General features: G+C 49.2%; 2 protein-coding genes across 6 annotated transcripts in view; one reads left to right on the top strand and one right to left on the bottom strand.

Annotated features, from left to right (window-relative positions):
* The first annotated feature begins 116 nt into the window (after positions 1–116).
* On the top strand, positions 117–10,001 carry RUSC1 (RUN and SH3 domain containing 1). 2 transcript variants are annotated; one of them, XM_054563300.1, is made up of 11 exons: positions 117–211; positions 889–2,340; positions 2,647–3,057; positions 4,025–4,123; positions 4,251–4,327; positions 4,450–4,624; positions 4,700–4,805; positions 4,998–5,044; positions 5,673–6,222; positions 7,442–7,561; positions 9,426–10,001. In XM_054563300.1, the coding sequence occupies exons 2-11, from the start codon at positions 975–977 to the stop codon at positions 9,592–9,594; spliced, it is 3,120 nt and encodes a 1,039-aa protein (XP_054419275.1). In that variant the 5' UTR covers positions 117–211; positions 889–974; the 3' UTR covers positions 9,595–10,001. The 2 variants fall into 2 exon arrangements, with proteins under 2 accessions (XP_054419275.1, XP_054419274.1); XM_054563299.1 differs by lacking the exons at positions 117–211; positions 889–2,340; positions 2,647–3,057 and adding an exon at positions 3,544–3,688.
* Positions 10,002–12,723: 2,722 nt separating this feature from the next.
* Positions 12,724–16,468, bottom strand: part of ASH1L (ASH1 like histone lysine methyltransferase) — a 220,978-nt gene continuing 217,233 nt past the window's right edge. For all 4 annotated transcript variants that reach the window (XM_054563173.1, XM_054563170.1, XM_054563171.1 and 1 more), the window contains 2 exons: positions 15,538–15,839; positions 12,724–15,153 (listed from right to left, as the gene is read on the bottom strand). In XM_054563173.1, the coding sequence (XP_054419148.1) occupies positions 15,062–15,153; positions 15,538–15,839 (394 nt within the window). In that variant the 3' untranslated portion in view covers positions 12,724–15,061. The remainder of the gene's footprint in view (positions 15,154–15,537; positions 15,840–16,468) is intronic.

Raw genomic sequence — 16,468 nt, 5'->3', positions numbered from 1 at the left:
TTAGGACAGAGCTTAGGACATAACTGCATGCGGGCCTACGTGGGTGGCAGGCAAGACGTCAAGTGCTGGGGGCTGGGTCTGAGCCACGCCCGTGTGTGAAGGGGTGCGGCTGCGCAGAGCTAGCGGGTTGTCCTAGCGCCCCTCCTCTCCAGTCTGGGGACTGGCAGCTGCGGAGGAGCCCAACGCCTGGAGCGGTGGCAAGAGGATCCTGGTGAGGAGGGCTTTGGTGTGGGGTGTGGATGAATGGATGGGGAAGAGGGGTGGACCAGGGGAGGGAGCACTAAAAATGAATAGGGGGTGGGGTGGTGGCTGGATGGCAGAGGAGTGCGGAGAACGGACGGAAACACCAGGTTTACAGCAGGGTGGAGGTGCACCCGGGCTGTACGCTGAAGTCCTGTGGGGTCTGTGCCGGCCGGCTTGACTTGCAGACGACTGCTCTGTTCTATCCGCCATCCCCACGCCTGCCCTTTTTCTTTATTAACCAGCCAGACGCGACTCCCCTCCGCTCATTTCAGAGCGTCTGGGCAGGGCCTCCCTTGTCCCCTTACTCTGGGAGTGATTGCGGCAGAGAGAACCTAGGGTCCTTTCTGGGCCGCATCCATTTTCCAGCCCTGAGCCTCCATGGGGATCTTGAGCGCAGCCGCATTCTTTGACACTTCCCTCCCCATTGTGGGGGGCGGGGGGGGGGGTGATGGTGGTTACAATCGACTCCACCTGCAAACACTGCAGAGGAAACTAATGGCTACTGGACGGTCATTTGCATCTCATCTGAATATTGTCTAAAGCAGCAGGCGGCCTTCCCAAGCCTGCTCCCACCGTCAGTCACCTTGGTGTCCTTCCCGTGGCCTGCACCTTCACTAGCTGGGTTTCACCATCCCTGTGTTCTAGGTCACCATCTGCGGCTGTCAGGTAGGCGGACTTGAAAGGCCTGGTCTTCCTGATTCTTTAGAAGCCATCCCGTCGCCACTGGCATTATGCTGTCCCCTCAGAGGGCTTTACTCTGCAACCTCAACCACATCCACCTCCAGCATGTCTCTCTGGGCCTGCACTTGTCCCGACGTCCTGAGCTACGGGAGGGGCCCTTGAGCACATCCTTTCCTCCAGGAGACACCGGGGGCAAGGAGAGTCGGGGCCCCTGCAGCGGGACCCTCGTGGACGCTAATTCCAACAGCCCAGCCGTGCCCTGCCGATGCTGCCAGGAGCACCGGCCAGGACTCGACACCCAGCAGGACGCAGCACAGGAGGAAGAGGGCGCTGCCTCTCCCTCGGACCCCGGCTGCTCCTCCTCTCTCAGTTCCTGCTCAGATCTTAGCCCTGATGAGTCCCCCATTTCAGTCTACTCGCGGGACGTCCCCGGCGATGAAGATGTCCATCCTCAGACCAGCATTATTCCCCTGAAGCAGGAATCTCATCTGGCGTCCGCAGGCCCTGGTGCCTGCTCTCCTGACAGCTTCTGCTGTTCTCCTGATTCCTGCTCCGGAGCTTCCTCCCCACCCGGCCATGGTTTGGACTCCAACTGCAATGCCCTGACCACCTGCCAGGACCTCCCCTGCCCTGGGCTAGAGGAAGAGGACGAGGGTGGGGAGCAGGACCTTCCTACCTCTGAGGTCCCAGAGGCGGATGACAGGAAGATTGACGCTAGAAAAACCGAAGCCAGTTGGAAAATCAACCCCATTTGGAAAATTGACACAGAGAAAACTGAAGCTGGCTGGAAAATCACTGAGAACAATAACTCTGGTTGGAAAATCAATGGGAATACTAACTCTAGTTGGAAAACTGAACCTGGAAAATTCGACTCCGGCTGGAAAACCAACACAGGAGTAAATGATTCTGGCTTGAAAACAGGCGCAGGAAAAAGTGATGGGGGATGGAGAAGTGACGTCAGTGAGGAGCCAGTGCCCCACAGGACAATTACATCCTTCCATGAGCTGGCCCAGAAGCGCAAGCGGGGCCCAGGGCTGCCCCTAGTGCCTCAGGCCAAGAAAGACCGCAGTGATTGGCTTATAGTCTTCTCTCCTGACACCGAGCAGCCCCCAACCGGGTCACTGGGAGGCTCTCAGGCGGCTCCCCGGGAAGTTACCACCTTCAAGGAACTTCGGTCCCGAAGCCGGGCCCCGCCCCCGCCAGTTCCGCCCCGTGATTCCCCTGCTGGCTGGGCCTTGGTCCCGCCCCGGCCCCCACCCCCACCCATCCCTCCCCGGAGGAAAAAGAACCGACAGGGCCTGCAGCCCATAGTGGAGGGGCAGCCCGAGGAGGGCAGGGCGGTCAGCCCCTTGGCTGGCGAGAAGGCCCCAGCTGCCAAAGAGCCGGAGCAGCCCGGCGCGCAGGCCGGCCTTGAGGGTAAGAGGCCGCAATTGGAAGCGGGAGGCGGGCTGAGCTTCGGCCTTGCCCAAGCCTCCAAAGCTTACAACCCGTCCTCCTGTATCCTCCTCCTCCCTCTTTCAGTGTCACCCATTTCCCCCCCGCCCCCCGCCTCCCCGCCCCGTCCCCTTCTACCAGGGAGCGCTCCGGGAAAGGGAAACTGGGTGGGTCATTGGGTTACGGGACTAACTCTTTGCTCCCTCTTTCTCCCGCCCTTCCTTGCCTGGCTGCCCGACCCGCTGCCCTCCCTTGTCTCCGCACCTGCCCTGCCAATCCCGCCTGCAGCCCGTCCCCTTCTGCTCCCTCGGCCCCTGGTTTTCCGGTTCTCGGCCGACGGGCGCCCCCTGTTGGAGGGTGGGGGCGCGGGTGCAGCTGGGCCTCTGCTCCTGGCGCCTCTGGCCGGCTGGCCCGGCGCAGGGCTGAGGTTGTTGGGGGCGCCCAGTCCCTCAGAGGAGCAGCTGCTGCCTGTCCGCCTGTCCCCTGTGGGAGCCTATTCGCCTCCGGCTCGCGGGGCCCTGTCCTGCCTGGCCAGCCCCGAGCTGGCACTGCTGCTGTCCCCGCTCTTTCCCAGAAGTAGCACCTTCCCTGCCGCGACTCCCCAACCCCGCCAGGTACCCGCCCCCCCGCTGTCACCGCCACCTCGTCCGCCGAAGGCCCCTCGCTGGACCAGGAGCCCACCGCCTCCACACAGTCTACGTAAGACCGACCCAGGCCGGTCCCGCAGGCCACGCCCCAGGCGGGCCGCCCCGCCCACTCCTAAGCTCCGCTCACACCTCCTCTATAGTTTCTTCCGGGTTACTCGGCTCGGTCCCGCCCTTCGACCTGGGCCGATTGCTAACAAGTTCATTGGTTCTGGGGACCTGACCCCGCTCCTGTACCCGGCCTGGGTGTAGTGGACCCAGGCCTGTCCAGCTTCCATACTCAGCTGAAGGGGGTCTCAGCAAATTAATTGTTAGGGAGCATGGGTGACAACCTCGGTGGAATTCCCTGGCCAGTGCAGTTCGGTCCTAACCCCCAACTAGCTTGGGAAGCGTGCAGGGTGAAGCGCCCCGATGCCCTGGGCTGAAGAGGTCCTGATGACGTCTTCCTCGCAAGGCCCGACTCCCGCGGGCTGAGGGGACGCCCTCTGCTGATGATATATGATAGCACGGGACCCAGGTTTCCCCTTTCCGGTGCCTTCCAGCCTCCCAGTCGTTGGGTCTCCTCTACCTCCCTCTTCCTCCATTCTTGTTTGTCTTTCCATTGTTCCGGGCTCCTCACGTGTCCTCCGCGGGCTGGACGAGGGTCCGGGGTGCCCCTCCTTCCCCTCGCTGTTATCTCAGGCCTTGTAAGCTCCAGTCGGGCGGGCGGGTGATCGGGAGGTGAGAGCAGCTGTTCCTCGATGACTTCCGGGACCGAGGAGGTGGGAGCTGAGCCCTGAAGAAGGGAATTGAAACGGAAATGGGAGGGTGGAGAGGGGTGGCCAGTGCTGAGATCTGAGCAGGATTTCACTCCAGGGTCCCAGATCTGGCTAGCCCCGTGCTGTACCCAGCCCTGTGTCCCCTCTCCCAAGACTCTTAAGGGGCTGAGGTGCTGTGGACCCGCAGGAGGTGACCCGTGCAGAAGCTTGGAGTCCTGGAGTAACCCTTGGTAAGTGTCACCGCATTCTTCTTCCCTTCTCCAGTCCGCAGTTCCTGGTCCTTCGCCGGTCTCCCCGGGGCCCAGCGACTGTGGATGGCAGAAGCCCAGAGTGGGACTGGCCAGCTGCAGGAGCAGAAAAAAGGTAGGACTCCCTAACCCACCCTCCCCTCTCAGGGTCAGATTGCAAAAGCCGGTCTCTCCCATTCCTTTGGGTTTGCCTAGGGCGAGAGGAGGCTTTGATGCTTCTTCCCTCCCCACCCCCTTCCCAGGTCTCCTGATAGCCGTCAGCGCCTCAGTGGATAAAATCATCTCGCACTTTGGGGCAGCCCGAAACTTGGTTCAGAAGGTGAAGTTGTCTCTGGGAGGGTGTTGGGGGTGAGCAGAGGAATGTAGCTCTGGGAGCGCAGAACAGTTGGCGGGAAGGGCTCTGTGGTATCCCTGGACCCATGTCCGCTGCGCTGCCTCCAGGCCCAGTTGGGAGATAGTCGGCTGAGCCCAGATGTGGGGCACCTGGTGCTGACCACCCTCTGTCCGGCCCTCCATGCCTTGGTGGCTGACGGGCTGAAGCCTTTCCGAAAGGACCTCATCACCGGGCAGCGCAGGAGTAGCCCCTGGAGCGTGGTGGAGGCATCTGTGAAGCCAGGTGAAGGGGGTTAGTGTGGGACTGTGGGAATGGCGGCAGGGCTAGGGCTTGGCTGACAGCTTGGGTTGTCCTCAGGCTCCAGCACCCGGTCTTTTGGAACTCTGTATAGCCAGGTCAGCCGTCTGGCCCCACTGAGTAGCAGCAGAAGCCGCTTCCACGCCTTCATCCTGGGCCTCCTCAAGTGAGTGGCATTCTTTCTGGCGCCCTCCCATGGCTTGGGCATTGCAGGGGTATCTCAGGTGGGACACAGTAGTGATTGCCCCATGTTTCCAGGAAAGACCTCTCCTGTTCCAGTCTCATCTCCCATCCCCTACCCAGAGGGGGCTAGAGTCCTCCACCTCCCTGAACTTCTATTCCCTCTTTTCTTCCTCAGCACTAAGCAGTTGGAGCTGTGGTTTTCCAGTCTCCAGGAAGATGCAGGTCAGAGGATGAAATGGGAGAGCATGGGGTTGCTAGGCTATGAGGGAGGGAAAGGGATCTGTGTTGCTGGTTCCCACTGATGCCAGAATGATCTTAATCTGCTCTCCGATCTTCTTATTCTTCTGCTTAAAACTCAAGGAGTCCCATAGCCCACAGGGAGAAAGACAGAAATCCTCACTGTAACCTCCAGTCTTGATTATTTGGCCTCTGCCTTCTTCCCCTCCCTCCAAGTCTGGGGCTTTCCCTGGCCATTTGACAGTGTTCCTTCCTGGTTCTTCCCTCTACCTAGAACAGCTCTTCCTGCCCCTCCTCATTAACTTTCGTTCATACTTTTGGGTTCTACAGTGAGGCTTCACCCCTGACCTCCCCTCCCCCCCATTTTGTTCCTGTGGCCCGGTCCTCTTTCCTGTTACTGTTTTTTAACACCACTCTTCTGTATGTGCCTCCCTTTCTAGGCTGTGGTTCAACATGAGCAGGGATGTGTCAGCCCTATTTCCCTCCATATTCTTTTCTCTGCCCTGGTGTAGAACGTGGCCAGGGGGGATGTTTGTTGATGGATGGGCTGATGCAGGGAGTCCTCTCGGACCAGGCTGAGGGCAGTGGCTGATGTTAGCCTGCTTTTTCCCAGGCCTGCTGTCCCTCCTGTACCTGCCCACAGGATTCTTCTCCATGGCCCGGGGTGGCTGCCCCTCCCTGTCCACAGAACTGCTGCTCCTGCTACAGCCGTTGTCGGTGCTCACCTTCCATTTGGACCTGCTCTTTGAGCACCACCACCACCTGCCCCTGGGCCCACCTCAGGCTCCTGCCCCGCCAGGCTCGCCTCCAGCCCTGCAGCAGACTGTGCAAGCCATGCTGCACTGGGGAGGTCGGCTGGCTCAGAGCCTTCGTGGGGCTTCTGGGGAGACCCCTCCAGGCTCTTCAGCTCCTTCAAGCCCTCCCAAACCAGGCAGCTGGTGGGAGCAGCTGACCCAGGCTTCCAGGGTCTATGCATCTGGGGGCACCGAGGGCTTCTCCCTTTCTCGGTGGGGATCCAGACGTCAAGGGACTGTGGCTGAGGGAGCACAGGAGAGACCGTTGCCCACAGAGGACACAACACCAGGCAGAGGCGTGTGGCTGGGGAGGCTGTTTGGAGTGCCTGGGGGCCTCACAGAAACGGAAAGTGGAGCTCTAAAATCCAGGTAATGGGGTACCTGGTCCCCTCTATGACCTCTGACTCTGCCCCTGAGCCCCTATTCACCCCAATTTGAAACTATAGTGATCTTTAGGTCGGAAGTTGGCTGTCTGTTTTTCTATAGCCATGAAATAAAAATAATTACATTTAAAAAAAGATTTTATTTATATTTTAGAGAGAGGGGGAGGGAGGGAGGGAGAGAGAAACATCATGCATGCAAGAGGTATATCCAGAGGTTGCTCTTGCACACCCCAGGCTGGGGACCTGGCCTGCAACCCAGGCATATGCCCTGAACCTCAGATCAAACCTGCGACCTTTCAGTTACCATGCCAGAGCTCAATCCACTGAGCCACACCAGTCAAGGCAAATGGTTACATTAAGTTGCTACATTTTAATTGTAATATAAGCACCTACATAATGTTCTCCATTTTGCCTCTCGGCCTTCAAAGCCAAAAATATTATCTGGCCCTTTGGAAAAAAAAAAAAAAAAAAAAAGTTTTTGGCCCTGGCTGGTGTGGCCCAGTGGATTGAGTATCAGCCTGCGAACCACAGGGTTGCCAGTTCGATTCCCAGTCAGGGCACATGCTTGGGTTGCAGGCCAGGTCCCCCATAGGGGGCACGCAAAAGGCAACCACACAATAATGTTTCTCTCCCTCTCTTCTTTCCCCTCTTTCTAAAAATAAAATAAATAAAATCTTAAAAAAAAAAAGTACTTATTGAGCTTTGCTCTAGAGTTTGACCATTGGTGGCTCACTCTCTAGTGATCCTCTGGATCTGAGTGTACTGGTTCCATAGGTCCTATAGTGACTTTTGGTGTAGATCTTTGTTGTCACCTTCCTAATCACCCCAACCAACTGCCACTCTGCCCTTAGCAGTGATTACCTCCTGGTCTCTTTTATTTATTTTTTAAAAAATATTTATTTATTTTCACAGGGGAAGGGAGGGAGGAAGAGAGGGAGAGAAATATCAATGTGTCGTTGCCTCTCGCACACTCCCTACAGGGGACTCGGCCTGCAACCCAGGCATGTGCCCTGACTGGGAATCGAACTGACAACCCTTTGGCTCGCAGGCTGGCACTCAGTCCACTGAGCCACACCAGCCAGGGCCTGATCTCTTTTAAACATAGTCAGGCTTCTCAGCCTCTTCCTCCCTCCAGATCCATGAATTTGCTTTTTTTTCCCCCTGAAGGTAGGGTGACCTCTATGACTCTGTGTCCCTTCTTCCAGGAGACCATCCAGCTGGCTGCCTCCTACAGTGAGTGTGCTGGCTCTGGTGAAGAGGGTGGCACCTCCCTGCTCTCCTGAGGAGCTTGAGGCCTCAGCACCCAGCATGGTGCAGACCTACAGGTAAGGAGGACTGAGAGGAATGCACTGGTGTGCATGTGCATGTTTTGTTATGTGTGTGTGTCCATTTTGATCTTCACAGAGTGTAGGGGAGGTAGTTTAAAAGGCCGTGGGACTCTAAAGTGAGACAGTGCTTAGTGTCTCTGCTGTCTATTATTGGTGTAAACTAATTTATCTGAGCTTTAGTTTCTTTCTCTGTAAAGAGAGGATAATTTGTACCTTTGTTATGGTTGTTATAGTGACTAAACATAATTTTATAAAAGCATTTGGACCTGGCTGAGTAGCTCAGTTGGTTAGAGTGTTGGTCTGATATGCCAAGGTTGCAGGTTTGATTCCAGGTCAGGGTACATACAAGAATCAATCAATGATATATAAATAACTGGAACAACAAAAATTGATATTTCTCTCACTCTCTCTCAAATCAATAAATTAAAAAATAAAAAGTATTTGTCATAGAGGAGATGCCCAGTTAGTGGTAACTACGTATCCAGATGTGCCCATGTGCAAACCCTGAGGGTTTATGCTTCCCTTTAGTGGGGTATTCTAATTTGGCAGTAGGGGCTGCTTTTAATTTGGGGTCTGACTCCCTTTGGTTTCCTAGTCCACTTTTTTAAGATTGTACTTATTTTTAGAGACAGGAAGGGACAGAAGAAACATTAATGTGTGATGTGTGAGACACATCGACTGGTTGCCTCTCACATGCCCCCAACCGGGTACCTGGCCTGCAACCCAGGCATGTGCCCTTCCTGGGGATTGAACCTGTGACCCCTTGGTTTGCAGGCCAACTCTCAATTCACTGAGCCACACCAGCCAGTGCTGAATTACAGTTCTTGACTTTTCATTCATTCAGCAATATTTTTCATGTACTTACTGTTTGCCAAGCACTATGCTTAGGGGAGGGAATACAAAGGTAAGCATATTGGAGTTCCTGCCTTAAAGAAGCTTGTAGTCCAGTCGAGATACCGACAAATAAATGAGCCGATGTATAGAAAAGACCATAGGGAAGGAACACTGAGTCTTTTGGGGCCATATAGACAGGGCTTCTTCCCTAGGTATGGGGACTCAGGGAAGACCCAGTGATGGTGTAGGGTGTGCATGTGTCAGAAAGAACAGGATGCAAAGGTGGAGAGCCCCAACTGTGGTGAGGAACTGTGGGTACATGATTGGTTGTGGTTGGAGTGGAGGATGCTGGCAGCAGTGAGGGGAGAGGCTTGAGGCTTGAGTAGGCCAGTTACAAGCCTAGACCTCACTGTGAGGCAGTGGAAGCCACTGGGGGTCTTAAACTGGGGAATGATCTGCCTGCTTGTGTTTTCTGAAGGATCTCTGACTGCTGTGTGGAGAATGGAGCTGGGAAGGGAGGTTATGAGAGATTTAAGATACCAGTTAGATTATATGCAGGGGTTCAGAGAGAGGATAGAAGCCTAAAGTAGGGTGGGGGCAGTGGAGCTGATGAGAAAGAGAGGGAGTGGGAGGTACGAACACCAAGCTAGTTTTGGCGACTGACTGGATGCGAGGGGTGAGATACCGTGGCATTTACTGGGAGCAACTGGGTGGAAGGTGGTGCTATTTAACAGTGTAGGGGACACGAGAGGAGGGAGTAGTTTGCAGGGTTAAGATGAGTCATTTAATTTGCATACGTTGAATTTGAAGTACCAGAGCAGTGCAAATCATGTCGAGTAAGTAGCTGAAGAGTGGGGTTTGGAGCTCAGGAGAGGGCTGGGGTCCCACAGAGAATCCACGTTAGTAGATGGTCCACACGAATCCAATCAACCTTCACTGAGCCAAACCAAAGGGACGCTCCACACAGCAGGATAGTGAAGCCTGAGACAACTGGGCACCCCTACCATCTCTCTCTGGCTCCCTACAGGGCAGTCCGAGCTCTCTGTGACCACACCGCTGCGGGACCTGATCAGCTGAGCTTCCAGCGTGGGGAGGTGCTGCGTGTCATCGCCACTGTGGATGAGGATTGGCTCCGCTGTGGGCGGGATGGAGTGGAGGGGCTGGTACCTGTGGGGTATACCTCTCTTGTTCTCTAGGCCTAGGACTTTTTCCGTTCCTTCATGTATCTCTCACGTCACCTGGGACTGGAATGGACTTTGAACTAACCTGTGTAAACTGATCATCCAGAAGCATTTTCCTTGTCTGAGAAATGACACCTCCCGTATCCATTTTTGCTCATATGGAAATTCTCCTTCTTTCCTCCTGTACCCATCTGTAAGTTGAAATCTCTTCCAAATATATACAAAGGAATTTCCCTCCATGCAGTCTCTTTCCTCTTCCCCACCTGCATAAGGGAACATTTCCCTTTCTATCTGCAAAATGGAGGTCTAGCCCCATCTACCTTCTTCATATGTAAATGAATTCTGCCAGTACAGTATATGCCTCAATTCCCAAGACTAGAGGTTCTCTAGTCTCCTTCCTGCGTATGACTCTTCCCCCACTCCACCCATCCTATGTTGCCTGTATTTATTATGTACTCATGTTGTACTAGGTGCTGGTCTGGACACCCCTGGTGGGTGGACCTGTGGCGTTGGTCTGCCTCCTTCCTCCTTTGTCCCAATAAAGTGTGGGAATTGAATGTGTGTGTGTCAACTGTGGGCTGTAGGGGAGGGGAGGGAGGCCCTCTTATGACAAGCTCAAGGGAGATGCTGCGTTCCTAGCCCAGATTCAGTTCTTACTGTTTCCTGAGGAAAGGAGAAGTGGCTGTTGGTTGTGCCTGAATCTCAGAAGTGCCTTTCTATTTTGAGATTTAACTGCTTTGTTTTGTGAGACTGGTAAGTAGAAGCCTGAGTTAATATGGGAGAGTAGGGAAGATGTAGCCCTTGAAATTGTACGCATTAGATTTGTATCTGAGGAGAGGGGAAAGATTAAAGAGTTGCAAGAAGTGACACTTTTTTGTTTAACATCACCCTTCTGTGGTGATGTAATTTCAGAAAGCACAATAGTGTGACATCTGTAACTTTGTTAGGAGTTAATGAGTTTCATTCTTTTGAAACGAGAAGTTAAAACACTCTGGAGCTTTAAGGATGGGGTTGGAAACCACTATAAATGATTGCCTAGAGAATAACCAAAAGGTTAGAAGAATAGAAAGCTATACAGTAATTATAACCAGGCAACAGAAAAGTTAAGGGGGTGAAAACTATTAAGTGAAACACAGGAAAGATATCTGGAAGTTTTCCTCCATCTCTGGGAACTTGGTTGGAGAGGACAACAGGCAGGTGATAGGAAAGGGGAAATAAAAACTGACCCAAAGCTTTGTAAGTACTCAGAGCAGGCTTTTGTTAGCCTCAAGTGTCTCATACTTTTGTCATTTTCTAAGACTTAGACCCCATTCCTGGCCAGTTCATATTACTCATTCGCTCCTTGCTTTAATTTTGCATTTGTTTGGCTGCCCTCTCAATTTTGACCTCACTTTGCATTTCAGGTGTTTCCTAGGATGATGTCTCATCAATTAGATTGAGAGCCTCTGGGGATTCCTGGTTATAGTCTCAGGAGTACGAGTACTCAAGTTTATGAAGCTTCTTTAATTAATTACTACTGCAAAAGAATTTTTTAAAAAAATGTTTTAAGTTATGGAACAGTAGGCATGGAAGATTATCATACTTTCACTTTGGGACCAGTGTTTCTCAAAGTGAGATCTGCAGAGTAATCTTGGGGTAGGGAGAGCATGATTTCTCAAGTTTCAGAAATCATATTTGTAAGAGGTTTTATTTTCCATGGATTCAACTGGCCACTCCTTTTTCTGATTCCTATTCCACGTACTTGGTTTTGCAGTGGGTAATCCTTTTAAGAAGAGTCCCAAGGTAAGTACTGTTGGAACATCAGTGAGATTTAGTGTTACTTGCAGTTGGAGCTTAATGATTTTTAGGGTTTTGCAGGTGGTAACAGCAGTGGGACCTCCTTGCAGAACATCATGAAACTAGACCAAACATTGATATGAAAGTAGATGTAGTTTTAAATTATTACTATGTATTATCTAGTACAGTAGATACCAAAGGTTAAAAAAATTAAACATAATCAAGAAAAATTAACTACAAATGTACTATTTTTGCAGTCATGAAGAGACTATTGTGTCTATGGGATGAACCCCTAGTCCTTGTAGGAGTAGTGATTTGAGCTGTTTTTTTCTTTTTAAAAGATTTTTAAAAATTTATTTTTAGAGAGGGGAAGGAAGAGAGGGAAACATCAATGTGTGAGAAATACATCGATCAGTCGCAATGGCTCCAGCTGGGGACCTGGCCTGCAACCCAGGTATGTTCCCTCACCAGGAATTGAACCAGCAACCTTTCAGTTCACAGGCTGGCACTCACTCCACTAAGCCACATGAGCCAGGATAAGATTGAGCTTTTGTAGCCAACTGTCTTGGTGCTTCTGAGCAACGGTATTCTTGCTGAACTCAAAGCCTAAATGACCTATCTCTGGAACAACATTCTCGTAGATATTTCAGTTGTTGGCAGGAGTGGATTAATCTTCCTTGGTAGAGTCACACTCTGGCTATTTCTGACATTTCTCTATTTGTGATGAATATCAAGATTTTGGAGTTCTGGCTCCAATACTAGTTACTGGGTGATCTCTGGCAAGTTACTTAACCTTCCTGAGCTTCAATTTTTGCTTCTACAAAATGGGAATAACTACAGAAGGGTATTAGGAGGATTAACTAACCAGCTATACTACCATGGGCAAATTCCCACAACTATAAAACTGGGTTTTGTTACCTACCTAAAAAGGCTGTTGTGAAGATTAATTAAATAAATGAATACATGTAAACTGCTTACAATGGAACTAGTCTAACATTGTGGGCTAAAAAATATGGCTTAACATTATTGCCAACCTTAGAGGTTGTTAGTGAGTATTAGATGATGTATAGATGACGTGTATGTGTACAAGGGAGAGAAGTATAGATACTTATTATGTGGATTGGTTAGGCTGGGCCCTGACCAAAAAGATCCTAATATTGAGGAAATATTTTTATCCAATAGTCAACAGTGGTGAGTGTGTCCATAAAGGGCCAAGTAGGATGCTGATGATATAGTTTTAAGATCTCTTTGGAAACAGGACGGAGACGATCCTGGAAGATAAATGGAGGATAGGAAAGAGGAAAAAAAATAGCAAGCTCACCACTCTGTAGTTAGGAAAAGTTTTTTCCATTTAATACTAGACTTTCAAGGATTGAGATGCAAGCTTTTTATGCAATTACATCCAATGTTAAAATTGGTAATACATAATTTACAAAGATTAACATCAAAACAATCATCTATTTAGATATGCTTTTGTAAAAAGGAAATATATTAGCAGCATTTATATTTTCCGCAATCACACAGCCTACAGACATGCAGACTAACTGTATCTATTTGCAGTGATGTAGTGCTTTGCCCCGCATTTCAAACACCAGAACCCACCTGGCAGCTAGGGGGTTCTTTTAATTTCGTTATTATAAAATAACCGAAAAATAAAAAAGGCATTAATTTCTACACCAGTAAGAAAAAACAAGTTTTTGCACTTACCTAACATTTGATTGTCTAAAAAACATTTCAGTTTTTAGTCTTTCAACAAAAGAAAGATAAAATGACAGAGCGTAGTGTCTTTTGCTTCTGTTCACGCATTTTACAAAGTTTTTTTCTTTTTTTGTCTTTTTTAAAATTTTAGTGTTTAACACTATTAAAAGAAATGTTGAATTTTAAACTCTTTCTTGTCACTTTCCTGCTTTTGACTAAAAGGAGACTCCCAAAGTGCCCCTATTCCCACCTCCCTCCCACCCAGCTCCCTGAAATGAAAACCAAAAGAAACCACTCAAATGGGCTTGGACATGCGATTTTTCCAGCTCCACACATGAGTATCTTATACCCAGGCCTCTTAGTAATGTACAGTGCTTCTCTACGGTAAGAAAATACTCCAAACTATTTTCTTAATTCTCTTTTTTCTTTAATAAAATATTTATTCTGCTTTTTCTCTGCTCAAGGGGATCTTTGGCATCCCCTGTCTCTTTTGTTTTTTTTCCTCAAGATTGACATAGAAAGGAGAAAAAGGAAAAAAGATTTAATGGAATGGAAGGTGGTCGATGTTTCTACCTAAACAAGTCAGAGTGTCGTCATCATAAGGTAAAATGTACAATTAGGACAGCATTGGTCCAATATTAGAAAAAAGTAATGGGGACTTGTTTACTATTGTATTGCTTACTAATCACGCAGCAGATGTGTATACACACATACACACACACACACACACACACATATATATACACATACAACTTGGCACATTTAAAAACCATCTTTTCTCTTATAAGAACATCTAAAACGTATATATGCATATGTATGTCTGAGAAGACAACAAAGCAAAGCTTTTTAAATTTTATTTTTAAAGAGACAGTATTGTCTGGTAACTTCTGGCCAAGAGAATGGGAAGGAAGGAAACACCCTGGATATCCCTCCTGATGCTCAGGAGGGTGGAGAAAAAATGGAACTAGGGGTGGGGAGAACACACTGTCTCTTTAAGAGATGGACAATAAAAACTGTACAATTAAGAAAACAAAAGTAGTGTTTTCAATTGATAATCTGCACTTACAACAAATACTCTGATAGTGAATACTGTTCAACAGTTTATGTAGTGACTTTTGTTTGGTGGGGGTTAGAGTTCATTTTTATGTAGGTTTTAAAATGATTTTATTTTGAAATGAATCTCCATTCGCACAGCACAGCTGACACACACAAACCACAGCGCATAAACCGTACATGTGCTGAGGGCTGGGGGCCTGGCTTTCTCATTAGAAAAAAAAAATACTTTCGGCAGGTTATAAAGGTTAAAACAAAGTTAATTATAATAAATACTGTGCCCTCTGACCCCATGGGGGCTTTCCCTATTCCATGATTCCATTTGGGGGAGTAGAGGTAGGGAGAGGGGCAGCAGTTATAAGTGCTTTGAGTTATCAACTCATGTTTGACTTTGACCTGGTTGGGCAAGAAAGGAGAGAGAAACTTTCCTAATTAGGGATCTGGAAAGAGGCCCCAGCTACTGTTTCTGTCTTCGGTCTCTGGGATAGCTCTTAGAGCCTACAAGAAACAGATGGGGTAGGGGTCGCGGTGTTGGGGGGTGGGGTTCCTGGCCCTATACCTTTGGATTTTGAGATACCTGGGTATAGGAAGCAGCTTCTTAGCAGTGCCTGTGAGATCAGAGGATGATAGAAAATCCAAGATGGGAGAGGGGCAAGTGTTGTAAAGTACCAAAAGGTTTTGGTCATCTTTAATGTGCTCTGCCCTCCTCCCTACATTATTCTTAATCCTCTAGATGAAGCAATGGAGAGGAAAACAAGTTAAATTGAACTGGTTAGATCCCCTTCCTCTTCCTCTCCACTAGCTCCAAGGTTTATTAAGTACCTAATGTTAACGACATGGCCCCATTCCCCTTGCTGGACGGACCCTTCCCACCCCTGTCTACACTCAGAGAACAGGAGGCAGGACTGTTGGCTCCACTGGATCCGAGGTGCTTGAGGTTCTCATTCTTTGAGGTTCACTTCCGAAAGCTGTTTTCTGGGATAAACAGAGTACGCCTTCGCAGTTTCCTGCCTGATCCTTCCTCCAGTAAGTAGGTCACATCGATGGCTGAAAACAGAACGAAGGAGGCTGATCAAATACCACCAGCCTGCTCCTTATCCAGATTTGAGCTCTAAGAAGATCAGAGGAGTTCAATGATTCCTTTTCTGACCTATAAGCAATTTAGTCCTTCCTCCAACCCTAGATAAAAACAAACAAAAAAAACAAAAAAACAAAACAAAACAATACCCCTCCCCTCCCTGCAATCTTGTTCTCTAGGGAGGAGATCCTCTCACCTGCCATAATTTCATTCCTAAGATAAAAGCAGGCCCATGGAAGAACTATACCCTTTTTTAAGAATACTTTCCATTTTGGACAATTAGAAGTTTTTTTTCATTTCTTCTCCCTTCATTCTCTATTTATTTTAAATGCTATTAGCCTGATTCTTCTTACCATTTTTTCCTGGGATTTTGTCAAGGAGATTGAGCAATATCTGGTTGAGTCGTTCCCGTTGGTTATGCCGTCGTTCCTCAGGGGTACAGGCTGACTGGGCTTCATGACTACCCTCTTCTGTTTTTTTTTCACCCTCACTGACTTCAGCAGTGACACCCTCCTGTTCTGGCTTCTCCAGGCTTGGCATCTCATTGGCTGCTTGCTCTTGACTAGCCAGAACCTCTTCAATTAAGGGCAGAGCATCATCCTCTTGGCCCAAGTCTTTTAGGGGTGCCTTGGGGCGCTCAGACTTCCAGGATGATCTGCCAGAAGGATGAGTAAACTTAGAATAAGGCTGAAAAGGACACTTGAGGATGGACGGGGCACAAAGGGAAGAGACCTCAGCAGGGCTTGAACCCGGAAGCCTAAGTTAGAGCGTTAGCTCAAGAGTAAAAAACTTGGCTCTGATCTTCATTTTCTTACTTTGAACAAACTACTACCTTTTTCTGAAATTTAATTTCTATTTGTAAAATTCAGTTTTTTTCTTCTTCCTTTCAGGAACCCAACAAATCCATAAAATGTATCAGAGCTGGTAAAGTTGCTTAGCTAGTTCTGACTAACTGCTTCATGAGTACAGAGAAAAAGTATGACATAACTGTAATACTAAGAGTCCAACTATAGTAAGTATTTAGATGAAGTTTTTACTTTTCCTTAACCTCTTTTCACATCTTATCCAGTATTTTTTCCCCTTATGGTAAGCTGTTGATGTAGGTAAACCAGTTGTTATGCCGCCATTCAACAGAAAAAGTGAAGAAAAGCCTTCAGTAACCCTTCTCTAAGAATACCTATCATGTACAAAACAGACACAAATAAGAACTATGAACTCAAACTGCTTAGCTAAAACTGCATTTCTAGGTTACATTTGTTCCTTGACAAAGTTCCCAAGAGCTGA

Source organism: Pteronotus mesoamericanus, unplaced genomic scaffold (genome assembly GCF_021234165.1).
Source record: "Pteronotus mesoamericanus isolate MK-2021 breed Mesoamerican mustached bat unplaced genomic scaffold, CSHL_Meso_final scaffold_705, whole genome shotgun sequence".
NCBI classification, from domain to species: Eukaryota; Metazoa; Chordata; class Mammalia; order Chiroptera; family Mormoopidae; genus Pteronotus; species Pteronotus mesoamericanus.
This window is presented reverse-complemented; position numbering and strand designations above follow the sequence as displayed.

What these genes read in the sequence shown, in the direction of transcription:
- RUSC1 (XM_054563300.1), top strand. Translation starts at nt 975, where the DNA reads ATGCTGTCCCCTCAGAGGGCTTTACTCTGCAACCTCAACCACATCCAC. An exon ending in AGTGGAGCTCTAAAATCCAG is followed by an intron (nt 6,223 to 7,441) that starts GTAATGGGGTAC and finishes CCCTTCTTCCAG; the next exon opens with GAGACCATCCAGCTGGCTGC. An exon ending in AGCATGGTGCAGACCTACAG is followed by an intron (nt 7,562 to 9,425) that starts GTAAGGAGGACT and finishes GGCTCCCTACAG; the next exon opens with GGCAGTCCGAGCTCTCTGTG.